The sequence below is a fragment of the Lepidothrix coronata genome, unplaced genomic scaffold (assembly GCF_001604755.1).
Source record: "Lepidothrix coronata isolate B3197 unplaced genomic scaffold, Lepidothrix_coronata-1.0 Scaffold94, whole genome shotgun sequence".
In the NCBI taxonomy this organism is placed as follows: domain Eukaryota; kingdom Metazoa; phylum Chordata; class Aves; order Passeriformes; family Pipridae; genus Lepidothrix; species Lepidothrix coronata.
In genome coordinates, this window is record NW_016690274.1 from 3,325,101 (window position 1) to 3,338,572 (window position 13,472).

Genomic DNA, 13,472 nt, shown 5'->3' on the forward strand with positions numbered 1-13,472 from the left:
GAAGAGACTTCTTTTGTTCCAAATGTGACCTACCAAAAGAGTAGCAAAGTAACATGTCCTCTAAACCCTACCTGTCTGCCAGCTCAATATATGCAGGCAGAAGAAGAATAAAGTGTTCCTTATCCCTTTCTCTGAAGAAAAGCTTGATTTCAAAGGTATAAAATGCTAAACAAGAGAAGTGGACTAATGCCCAGAACTGCTTTCTCCTGCAAAAATTCACAAATTCCAGTAACAGCTCTGCTGCAATGATATGTAGAAAGCCTCATACCTTTACTTGGGAAGGAGCATGGAGTTCACCAAAGTAGGGTTCTTCAATCTTCAAGCTGATCTTTGAGTCCTTCGTGGATCTGAAACTGCCCTAAGCCTGCAGTGAGGAGCCAACCTTGTCTCCTGTGCATCCCTGCGCATCTGTCCTGCTCCCCACTGGGCTGGCTGCTCATGGGAAGTTGTTGTCTAAGGTCTTGAGCAATCAGCCAGAAAAAAACCACATCAATATTTTGACCTTTATTCTTTTAGGCTGGGGAGTTTTGCATGACTTTTATGTTGAGCTGGTAGAAAAGCTGGGGCAAACAGGAAGAACAGTATTCCATAGACAATATGAGTTCAGCTATCCACTAGAGATAGTCTGTAAAGGAATAGTTTAAATAAACCAAGCAAAACTAGAACACTTTCACGGTACTGTAATATTTATAATGTGCATTTAAATCACATCTTGAAATTTCTGCTAAGTTGATACTTGACACTTCATTTCCTAATGAAATCAGCTTAAAAAAAGCACACTAGAATTAAGGAACCAAGAAAATAGTCAACATGGTACTTCAGTGTTAGGTCAATAAATTTTGAAACTAGAGACTACAACTTCCAGAAAAGTTTAATTTATCAACAAACACCAAGAAATGCTAAACCATTAGTAAGCAATATTGATGTGATTCAGTGCTGTCTGATTTAAAAGACTCATCAGCCTTTTCACTACTCTACACCTACTACTTAAACCAAGCACACTCTCATCAAAACAAAAGATATGTTTTTCAGGTTTGCAAAGAACAGCCAAAAAGGAAGCTTCAAATAATCTGTACATCTTACATAACTTTCATGTATTTTCACAAATTTGTATTGGAAGAAATATGTAAATACATTGTAGATACATCACGTATATACTACAGAGGAAACATGATACCTATGTGGCAAGGATGTACCACAGGTATAGAAAATGGGATCTATAGGGAGGAGCAAGAGGTAAGAATATTCATCTTTTTATGATGTACCAAAGGTTGAGTACGATCTCTGAAAAATCAGTCTAATCAAGAAATATCCCTTTGACCCTCAGGTGTGGCTACTTGTTTGATCTTGCAGTTTGAAGAGAAAAGAGATCATTTACCAAAGATGTGAAGTCCTAATTATTTTTGTTCTTTAAAGATAATACATTAGAAACAAAATTCTCATGGAACCAGAAGAGAGAACATATAATATCAAAGTTTTAACTCTTCTTGTTTCTGTGTAAAAAAATCATGCCCACAGTTATGTTCTATATCAAGTGAATTTCCAATTGCTCAAAATATTTTATTTTCTCAGAAAACAAAGCTAAACACCTTCCTCCCCCCACCCCCAATTTTATAATTTCTTACTACACTGGCTACCGAAGCCTGAGGCCAGGTACTCACATTACCACATAAACAAAATGCTGGAAAGTTAGGCAAGCTCTTGCAAAGATCTGCAGTAAATTCATACTTCTACAGAATTTTCTTTAATTTAAGTGCAAGGAATCCAACCTGCTGGCACAGAGGGCATGGTTCCTGAATATGATTTCCAGATTAAATTTACAGCCTGGGCAATAACCACCTGCAGTCAGCTTTAACCTCTGTGGCTAAATGCTAACTGGCATCACTCATTCAAGTCCTTCCAAAGATTCCTCAGAAGTTTCATCCAAATTCAATTTTCTTCACATTCCGTGCTATAAATGTCTCTAGAGTCTTGTTGCATACTTTTAAATAGCTGCCAGAAGAAACTGCACTCCCACGATACAGAGCATAATCTGTTTGCATGGTTTATAAATACTTCCATAGCCTGTGAAATTGGGACTATTTTGTCAGAACAAAATTAAATTGGTAAAATTGCTGGAGAGTCATTCCAGGTACAAAACGAATGAATTCAGTGCAGTTTTCAATCTCATATTAGTATCTGGCTATACAAAGATGAAGTGTTAAAAAAAGTGTCCTGCCACTTTTAAAACACAAGTGCACAGTTTAAAGACCCAAGTTACCATCTCTTGCATGTTGACTGCAAACATTGTAAATTATAATTGTCTCAGAGGCAAAAGCATATATTAGCATCCTGGCTTTTCACAAACATACTGTACATAACTATTCTACAGCAAACTGAGTGCAGGGAAAACAAAACAAAACCAACTTCTGAATGTGTCTTTCAGTGCCGGAAAGAAGGAAAAAAAACCAAACACTGTATTGTTTATGTGTTACAGGGAAAATGTTCTACGTATTACAAATAATAAAAATCAATGAAAAAGATTTTTGTCTGAAAAAATGCCTTACCTTGAGAAGTTGAGGAAATGAACATGTCTAGTGAATAAATAGGGCTGCTCAGCAGTGCTTATGTTTTTAATCAATTCCATCTAAAAAGAATTAACAAATCAAATTTTCTGTGTTATGTCAATGCATATTTTGAGACAAATATAAAAATTTAAAACAGCATATGATGATACAACTTTTAAGTCTGAATTACTCAGGACCTCCTTCCCTATCCCTCCAAAACACTGTCATCAAGATAGCACAATTACATTTTTATGTCTAAGCAAGAAAGCAGAATGCTGTCTGCAGCTTAACTATCATGGAGCTTATGTACTTCCAAAGGTGAGTATAAATTTAAGGAAAGGCATAAACTAAAGGAAAAATCTAAACTCTGCCTAAATCTGCACCAGAGCTTTGTAAGTGGCAGCTGCCCTCTTGAAAACCCTAGCTCTATTCACACTAATGCCAAAAATGTTAAATATCTGAAACTGTAACAGAAAGTGGGAGCTGAGCCAATGACCATTTTCATATAACAATAAAACCTGCCAACTTAGCCAAAACACCGATTGATTTGCCTGTTTAAATACAGAAATCACCACTTGCTATTCTTTTTGCTATTACAGCAAACTAGAAGCACAAATTAAATGGGCACTTCCAGAAAGATGTTGCTAAATTTCAGGTCAAGCACAGTCACATAATTTAAATTTTTTAAAAATAAATGAATAATTTAAATTTTCAGATCATTGACATGGAATAACGTAAACAGCACCATGGATATGAATATCTATTTTGTGTAAGCAGAGCTCTAGCTATGATTTACAGGAAACTGAAACTGTCTAGTGAAGCATCATGCTAGAGAGTCAACGTTTCAGTTAATTTTGCTTCCTTCTTATTAATTTCCTAAGATTTATTTTTGGATTTTCTGTTCTGCATTCAAATGCAGGCTATTTTATGGACACTGAACACAAATGCATTTGAAATGACAGGTTTATTGATTTTACAACCTGGGTAGTAGAAAGCAATTAATAATCTGGGAAAAAAAAGACATAAGACAGTGTGAACCAAATATTCTGGTTGGGATAATATTAATTTATGTACTAAATTTAAACACCATTAAGGAGACATTAATTAAAAAATGTATTTCTTAAAACTTGAATGCTATAGCTGACATAAACAAAATATGAAAAATATGGAGTCCAGCCTGTTATATGGTCAAGATAAAGTGACTGGCATGTAATGAGTTACTAGAATCAAAAAGAGCCTGGTAAAAAATTACATCCATGCTATAACAAATATTAAATTACATTTAAGGACAACAATTTTCATTTCCCCCCCCTTTATTTCCTGGTTTCAATACGCTGATATTTTGCCATGGTTTTTACACTGTGTGTCACATCTTACTGGTTCTCATTCATCTTTCATTCTCCACCTTTTTGTAGAACACATACCTGTCTTCTTCTTTCAGACAACACAAGCTACAGCCATTTAACTTCTAGCATTAAATAAAATGTGCACACACTAATATGCTTTTCCCTATTTTTCCACTGCTTTCAACAGTTTTATACATATACGTGTATGATGAGCTCTGTACAGAACAGTTCAGTTTGCCCATCTTCTTATGATGGAGCTTTTCCTGTCAAAGTAGTTAGAGTACATCAAGGCATATTAGGTATAGATCTTGTACATCAAGGCGTATTAGGTCTGAGAAGGTATATCAAGGTATATTATATGTGAGAAAGGCTGAAAACTCAAACAAATGGAACATAAAGAAGACAAGATGAAAAAAATAATGACAATATAAAGGGAAAAGAGAAACAAGAGAATATGGAGAGAAGATGTACAACTAAAAAAAGAAGAGGTAGTGTGGTGGGGGGAAACAGTTTTCCCCCTGAAGTTATAAAATGGTAAAACCCCAGGGGGTGGTAACCCTTGAGGTTTTACCCAATGAGTGCTTCTGCAAAATACAAACATATCACAAGCAGACCGGAAGAGAAGGTAGTTGTAGTTGTTGTTGAAGAGGTGACCATGTTGTAGAGCCACGAGGAGAAAGGGCAGGAGCCCCACTGGGGGGCTCTGGCCCCCCCCAGCCCCGGCTGGGGAGCTACAGGGACTTGTAACAGCGTAAGGCTGGGCTAAGTGCCTGTAGCTAGAAAGCTAAGGAAGTTTCCTCTACCGTCAGCAGCAGCAGCAGCAGCAGCGGCGAAAACAACACTGGCCGGAGAAAGCAGCAGAGAGCCAAAAGATAAAAGAGAAGCAGCAACAAGCATGCAGCCGAGCAGGAAGACCAGAGTTGTCTGAGAGAGCCGAGAGAGAGTCAGCAGCAGAGAGAGAACTAGGCTCTACACAGAGAGAGAGTGAGAAAGTTGGGGTAAGAACTGAACAAAACAAACCCCAAACTCCTTGAAGACCCCTCCTAGAGAGAGGAGGATGATGGACTCTTACTTGAAAGAGTCTTGGAGTGCTACAGCACTGCAGAATGGAGCTGAAAAGCTCAGAGAAAGAATGCGGAGGGGGTGACTTTGGCCCCCCTCGCCGCTGCTGCCAAGCTAAGCTAGCAGCCTGAGATCAGAACACAGAAGCTCTGATAGAACTCTTGAGACAAAGGCCTTCAACTGAAAGCTGCCTGAGATGTTCTGACTCAGGGGGGAATCCCCTGAGGAAGGGATCTTCATGGGGGTCTTACACCCCATGATATGACGTGGTAAAGCGAGTTTTGTCCCTGCTACACAGTCCACGGAAGAGAAGACCCTCGCTTGGAGACGATGGGACGAGGGGCTTGGATGCCCTCTCGTGTGTACTGGCAGAGATCCAGCTACAGCTGTTGCATGGAAGAGAGAAACAGAGAGACCTGCTGTCCTAGAGACATTGCTGCTCTGAGAGTGGAAAAGATCTTTTCCTTCTTCCCTCCTGGACTTTTATTTGGAGGGGAGAAGAGATTTGATCCATTGTAAATACTTTTATGTCATGGTAGAGATAACTAAGATTGTATATAATGTATTGTAGTATTTATTTGTACAGTCATTGTGATATATAATCCCTTCCCCCCATTCTGAGTCTCATGTGGTGTCTGGAAAATCCATCTCACAGTGGGTTGAGATGTGGGAGGGGGGCTTGGACTAGGGAATTGGATTATGGGGTTCTCAAACCACGACAGGCAGGGAGGGAATAGTGCCCCTGCTTTAGTTAATCATTTATGGACTCTGGACTGTTTGATTCAAGTACAAACAGATCTTTACACAGCTTCTTCAGTACAATATAAATGCTATGGGCAAGAAATTCATAAACCTGAAGAGCAAAGCTTGTCCAGATCAGAATTAGAAAGCTCAGGAAGCTTTGCAATAATTTGCACAAAGGAATCAAGTATTGTTTATTGATGCTCTGAAGAGACAAAGACTTTCCTAGCAAACCCAACATGCTTACATTTCTTTAAGAGTGGTAACTATGCCAAAAAATTTTATTCATTCATCTTGCAGACTCAAACATGAGGAGACTCTAGAGGTTGTGTATCAGATGCCTCAATCAGATTTTTAAATTTTTTTTTCTCAGACAAGTTACAGGAGAAGTGAAATTCTCAGAACTGTATGAAGCTTTATGTTATATTTGTCATTTATCCGTGTTATTCTATCTGCATGAAGTAAGGAAGACGGCAGAAGGAAGTTACTGATATGGGATAAAAACTCTGTTCGTGCAACTATGGTTATCACTGTAATTCCATCTTGGAATAAATGAAAAAACATCATTAGAGTATAATTATGGAGATATAAAGATACTATACCCATACTAAGTAATCCCACTAAGTTTAAAAAGACAGGCAGCTTTAGTATAATACTGCTAAATGAATGTAGAAGGAAGTATATGCGCATTATAAAGTACCAAGCAAGCCTCCCTTGGCCCTCAACTTACGCCAGGCAGATTCACATTACACCACCACTATGTTTCGCATTGTATTTCATCTGATGTCAGTGCAATGCACACATCAACGTGCCGCTGGACAAGCGCAGGCATTTCGGCCTCAGGAGCAAAGGGAGGCCGGAAAGATGCACAGAGAGCAGGACAGCATCTGGCTCCTGGCTTTTTTTTAATCTCTTGCTACCAAACTCAGTCTCTTGAACTGTGATACTAGTTTACTCCAAAGTAGATACAGATTTTTGTTTTGACTTAAAGTACCTTCATATTTAGATATTTAATGATCAACTGGACTTGTAAGCAGATGTGGATAAAGCTGCAATGTGCATAAGACCAAACAAGCAAAACTCGTTCTTTTAAAAACCCTGCCAAAAGGGTAAGTAAGGCTCAACTGAAACAACACACAAATGTCAGGAGGGAAAAATAAATAACTGTAATGGCCATATGCAAATTGTGGCCATATTTCCCATGGGCCTCTCTCACTCTCTGATCCCGCTGTGCTGAAATCACTTCAGTCTAACAAACCAACTGTATTGCTCAGGAATACCTAGTGATCCATCTCTACTTTAAAGATGATGGTAACAGGGGAAAAAAAAAAATCTCCCAATGTATCCCAGAAGAGTAAGGTCTCTAATGGTTTTGGTTGGTTGGTTGGTTTTGGTTGCTAGATTTTTTTTTGTTTGGTTTGATATGTTTTTTTTTTTTTTTTTTGAGGGGGTGGGGTTTTTTTGTTTTGTCTTGTGGGACTTTTTTTTAATTTATGAGTGCAGAAGACCCACAGAGAGGAACAGTGAGCAGAGGATGAGAGCTGAGGAAAACAAGTATTCTGGATGGAATGAGTGGTGAAGAAGAGTTACGTACAAGTAGACATGATCTAGGGTCATCCTATGTTTGAAAAAAAATTAATAGGAACAAGCAGCACAAGATAAATGACCATGGCAAACACAGTTGGGGGAGAGATGAACTAGAACACATCCATGGCTTGAGGGAGAAGCTGTAGAAATATAAAGAGAAGTCTGAAAGGAGCACACACCTTCTAGGATAAGGGCCCATAAAGAGCTATTTCTCTCTCACTGCTGCCCAGAGCTCTCCTGCAGGAGTTAGGCAGTTTCAGTGAAACAGCACCAAAAAATATACTAATTTGCTCTCAAAATTAACTAAATTGCACCACAGCATTAATGCTGCTAAAGAAGGATTCAGGGAGAGGGAAATGACAGGACATGGAGAGAGTGCGTGGAAGCGAAACAAAGTAGTGGGTGTGCTGTGCTCCCCAAGGAAAGGGGAGCATGCACACTGCATGACTGGAGTTTGCAGAGATGTTAGGCCACAGCAAGCAGTTGCCAAGACCTCTGTGGTGTGGTCAATACATCTGCTGTCATTCCACTCACCCCCCTCAAACACCAACTAATTTTAAGGAACAGAGTCTTTCCTTATAATAACACCTTTCTACCACTGTGACTGCTTGCTTAATCTTTTATTCTAATATTTTTCTCCTTAATTCGTATTCTGCACTAACTTTTAACCAGGCCCTTTAAAGAAGACGAGATCCACAGAGGCAATCCTGTAAATCACAAGATAGTTTTGAATCTTAAAGCCCACCTCAGCAAGAACACCAAGAGGCAATACTCTAAGAGGAAAGGTTTTTCCTTAGTCTACTGTCCTACACGACCACTGTAGGATCTCAGTTGGCCATACAAAAGAAATCAAACTGTAATTGCTCAGCATCATCCGCGTACTTGTAATGGGCTGGTGCTGCATTGCAGGTAACACTCCAGTAGATGGCACCGTGAAGTGACTCCAAGAGGGCTGGAGGGGGCCCTCCCCAAGAGGGAAGAAACGTGGAGGATGGATTTTCTCGAGCCAAAGCATTGTTTCTGCACAAAAACTCAACTACAGCCTTTGAGAGAGGACACTTTTCCCTCTTCTGGAAATGGCCAGCCCCTGCGCTGACTGCTCAGAGCAGTCTTATTTTGTTTGAGATTTGCAGTAAGTAAATTCAACTAGGGACAAAAAGAAAATCAGATAATAATCCCACCCAGGCAACAGCCAAAACGTTACTACTTTTTTTTAAGATGATGTATTTCACTGGGAGAATTCAAGGTCAAAATGGGATTTTCCAAGTGAGGTCTCCTGGATCATACTATAGTCTCCACTAATATTGACACAAAGAGGACAAAAACATTTCTCTATATCAGTCTTTCTTGGGAGTTCTTTACCCTCTTCCAATGCTTTCAGTCTCTACTGAAGGCATGTAGGACTCAGAAAGCACAAGTATCTACAGGAATTTTGGTATATCACTTTCATCTCGATACTCATTTCCACAAACAACTCACAACTCCCAGGAATGAGACTAGACCATCATTTTCAGCTCTCAAAAGTTTGGAATGGTTTCAAGAATTTCTTCACCTCCCCAGGCTGGTATGACCAATTTTCTGTCTTGAAAAGCATATAAGAAAAATTAGTGATGAATTTTTAACGTGTTAAACTGGAATTACATACCAAGTTGGCTGCATGGCCATAACATTGGGTGGTAGAAGGAAACAATACGAGGATAAACTACCAATTACTCCCATATGTGACTGGTATTTGTATATCTATAAACATACACATTCTTACTTCCCGAATGCAAGAAAATGGGAGTGGGAGACAAAGTCATGTAAGGGGAAGATTTCATTTTGCAGCAGTTCATGTGGAGTTTTAAAGCCACAACAATTAGATTAACTTTAATACTACATATTATTTTCTGTATTTAATTTACTTGGAAGTACTATAGCAAATGGTAAGGCACATACTAACTCATCTGTTTCCAGACCTCACTCCCTTATGCCCACAGATGTTCAAAGGCTGCATTTCTAATTGCTGACAGACACACATAATTTGGGAAAATTTCTTAGTAGGAAGGAGAGTGGAAAAGGCAATGAAAATATGGATTCCAGTTATGTTCAATCCCCACAGTCATTAAGAACACCTACATGCTTAACTTTATTTAACAACAGCAGACTGCATAAGCTAAATATTTACAGAAAAGTCTTGGCTGGATCAGGGCTTTAATCAAACACAGGACAGACAAATGACAGAAGGAAGAGAGACATATCATCTCAAGCAAGAAGCCCATGCTCATGCTGGAAGCCTTCAGCCCAGCCCAGCTCTCTTTTTTCTTGTTCCAATGCCTGGAGCCGGAGATCATCCATTCTTTCAACTTCCTCTTGTGTACACCACATTAAAGGTGAAAAAAGTAATTTATTTTTTTTTATATTCTACTCTTAAAAATTGAGAAGACAACTAAAAATGCCTGAACAACAGATCAGTTACCATCTTCAGGCATGTTTCCTGGCGATCAAAGGCACTTTTCAGCAAAAGTACTCATTAAATTATGAATCTATTGTAACTACATAAATAAACCATAAATGAAAATAAAGAGACTCAAGTTATAGTAGGGCAGTCTATAGAGTAAATCATCAGTTCTGTAGCAATACTTCCACCACATTTACTGTCTAGTAAGCTAAGAGCTCAGGGAGTGCAAAAGGTAATGCAGATAGTTATCCTTTGTCAGTGTATAGGTAAAAAGTAAGTCTGGGCCTCTCTGGAATCTCCACATGCTGGACTAAAGCACAGAAGACTGCTAAGATGTGATCTTGTGCCATGTTTTAACAAAGGACAGTATACCTACCAGAGAAAGACAGAGAACAGAACTGAAAGGAAGAAGCTGATAAGGGTGAAAGCTGGTGATTATTAATACCTGAAAGATTTCTGAGTTTTATGATGTCTCCCAATTAGTAAGGGAAATTGGCGAAAGATATAGACAAACAAAACCCAAACAACCCAAACCACAAAAGCAGTCATACCCAACCAGACAGCAATCCCAACCAGACAGCCTCAGGATAGTTTGACTCCTTTCTGATGGAACCATTTTGCAAATGTGGCTCTGTGGCACTGCTGGTAGGATACACAGAGGAAATCTGCAGCAGCCTCAGCCCATGCCTTCCCTTGGCCACAAGTCAAGGGGCAGTGAGGGGACACTGTCCTCCCCTACATCCTTTCACTGGCATCTAACATGCAACTGTGTATAGAAGCCACCTTTGGGCTGGTGCAGCAGCCCTGGCCAGCTGGTCCCCACCTTGGGCTCAACTTGACTGTCATGTGGTGTTAGGTCAGCTGGCTACTGGTAGGACCCCAATGGACACCCTGAAAGGGAGGAAGGTGGGACCTGCAGGAGCAATATCAGCTCCTAAATTTTCATTTCCTAAACTGCTGCATCTAAAATAAAACATTTATGCTCATAAGCAGGCTACAAATAAATGAGCCCAAATCACAGCACAATGCCACTGGCAGGCCCACATCCGTATTTTGACCATAACACACATCCTTTGGTGGTTTGCAGGCTGCCATTCCTAGGAGTGACACAGGCATTTATTGCAGCTTTACCTGATCAGCAGCTCAAAATAGCAGCAGTGGCCAATGTGTGCGGCATCTGACTACACACATACACTTTGGAGTCTGTGGTTTTTTTGCATTACTTGTACCAATACTTGCTTATGGGAGTGATACTTACAGAAGGCATATGGTTACTCTGAATAGAAGAAAATTTAAATAACTGGATCTTTTATAGAATCGAAGCTGCAAAAATAATGCTTTCTACAACTTTAAGGGAACATGAAAAACGTGAAAAAGTGTGCCTGGATAAAGAGGAATAATGTGCTATTTTCACTTCCTGTAGTGAGGGTTGTGCGATAACGTGAAAAAGGCAGATAAGCAAGAAGCTGAGATAGGATCAAGGGCATGTCAGATTATAGCAACATGGGTTAGTATGGCATGGGGAAATACTTTTAGTAAGCAGTCGCTTCAAAAAGTTGAGTTAAGAAAGTCATCAAAAAAGACCCTTTTGGCTATTATTTACTCCTGCTCTGCTTAAGGAGACCCAAGCTAGGTCTGAATAGGCTGGCCTGATTATATGATAAATGGCTGTGCCCTGTAGATACATTAATACGTATCCCAGATGCTGTTAGTACTTCACTGGTACTAACCTTTCTTGCCTTGTTGGTAGTCTAACTGCTGTGCTGACTAAATTCAAAGCTGGCTCATCGAAAGTTAGTTTTTCTGGTTAGCTTCCACATCATGTTGTTCTTGGCTCTACCATCCACTTCTCCTATTAAATGAAGTCACTTAGAGAATGATGAATTCTGGATAATCACTCAGGTCAAAGTAGCAATACATCTTTTCAATAGGACTTCTGCTAGCATATGCCTTTGCTTCTCAGTTTCATAAACATAATAGGAAAAACTGATCTAAGAGGAGCAGGAGTAACTTACCTGTTCATTTTTGGTCAGTCTTGTTTTGTTATGAATGTCAGACGTAACCAGATTGAATCCATGTTTCTCTGATAAAATTCTCAAAAGCAAAACCACAGTTCGACTCCCACATTTTCCCACTCTGTTGTAGACCACCTGACTGGGGAAAGGAAGTACCTAAATAAAGATTGAAAAAAATGGAGTCAGTATATTGACATTTTTGTTTCCATGTACCTTGAGTAACACGATGTTTTGACCTGAAGCCAACAGACACATACAGGAGAATTCCTAGGGCCCTGTCCAGGTCAGAAGCATTCACTTCCTCTAACAAGCCAACAGCTCTTCAGAATAGAAACAACATGGCTCAGGAGATGGCAAGGTGAGATTTCCCCTTCATGATCCAGTTAAATGTAACAGATTGGCAGCCACTCCAGAAACACTATGCAACTGCTGACAATAGGCTTAAGCTTGCTGCTTGTAATATCAATGCAAATAGTCAGCTACAGTTGACTATCTCCCATAAAAAGAATGGAGTGAATCTGTGCCACAGTTTAGCAACTCAAAGTGAAGTTGACATAATGCAAGAGGAATGCCTGTTTTGCAAAACTTCAGCTTAAAAAGAAAAGAACCCCAAACAACCACCAGTTGTACAAAGCTAAAATTAATCAACTATTTCAATTTCAAATATAAACATGAATCTTCTATAGAGACTCACAGAACAAATCATGCCACTGGCTAGGTATATACTTGTGGAATGAAAAATGCCACTGCCACAGGTGGCCTGAGGCCAACTGGCACAGTCTGATCACCTCCACACAGGTAATGTACACTAAAACTCAAAACACAACAGTTACATCCAACCTGGACACTGGGAATGTTCTCCTGCCCACATGAACTCTTGCACCATGCTCTCCTCCCTGGGAAACCAGAACAAGCGAGTAGTAATTCACTGTCTCGAAATACATTGGATGCAGCCTTATTTTATTCCTGGATGATGACCATGGGCTGTTTTTTCACCAAAATGCATTCTGAAATGACACTATCACACTAGACAAGTATTTGATGTATAGCATATAGCAGCAGCATCTGATAGTATAGACCAAGAGGAAACTGTTTTCAAGCTTCTTAAAGCCAGGAGCTCACAGTTTCATCCACAGCAGTGCATATATGGCACTTAAGAAAAAAGATCATTCTTCTATTAAGACAATGGCACAAAATGTTTCCTGACACAGGGCCTGCACCCGGGTTCTAGACAACCTGTGTTCAGCGCAAGGAACGGCCAAAGTAGTGGTGTGTCTCAATCTATAGTTACTTCTGCTCTTGATTCAATCACATTCTCCCAGCAAAAGAATTTATGACATAAAACCAGTCAGATGAAAGCATATGGCACTTCTCAGGGTATTCAAACAGCTAATAGATCTTCATCAGGGAAGCAAAATGATTCCTCAGGGAACCCTTCAGACTACTTTCAAAGAGTACAGCTAACTAGAAAGAAAAAAGAAAAAAACCTTGTATTCTGTTATTTTTAGTAGGACTTTACTGGCACTTTGCTGTCAACGTTGTATTTCACGACCAAATGAACATTACTGTTGTTACTGGTTGGAATGTTTAGGATATCCTTCACTGCAAAATAAATGGAGAAGCCATCATTCTTCAAATTACTCAGGGAATGGGTAGGTATTGGGTGATCATGGCCTCAGTTAACAGCCTTCCAAGCTGCAGGATATCACATCTGCTGATTCAGTGCGCAAATATG

The 13,472-nt window shown here is 39.6% G+C and overlaps 1 protein-coding gene across 2 annotated transcripts in view; it reads right to left on the reverse strand.

Annotated features, from left to right (window-relative positions):
- Window positions 1–13,472, reverse strand: part of UST (uronyl 2-sulfotransferase) — a 162,754-nt gene that overhangs the window by 72,905 nt on the left and 76,377 nt on the right. For both annotated transcript variants that reach the window (XM_017822055.1, XM_017822053.1), the window contains exons 3-4: window positions 11,738–11,893; window positions 2,547–2,626 (exon numbers count right to left, since the gene is read on the reverse strand). In XM_017822055.1, coding sequence (XP_017677544.1) covers window positions 2,547–2,626; window positions 11,738–11,893 — 236 coding nt within the window. The remainder of the gene's footprint in view (window positions 1–2,546; window positions 2,627–11,737; window positions 11,894–13,472) is intronic.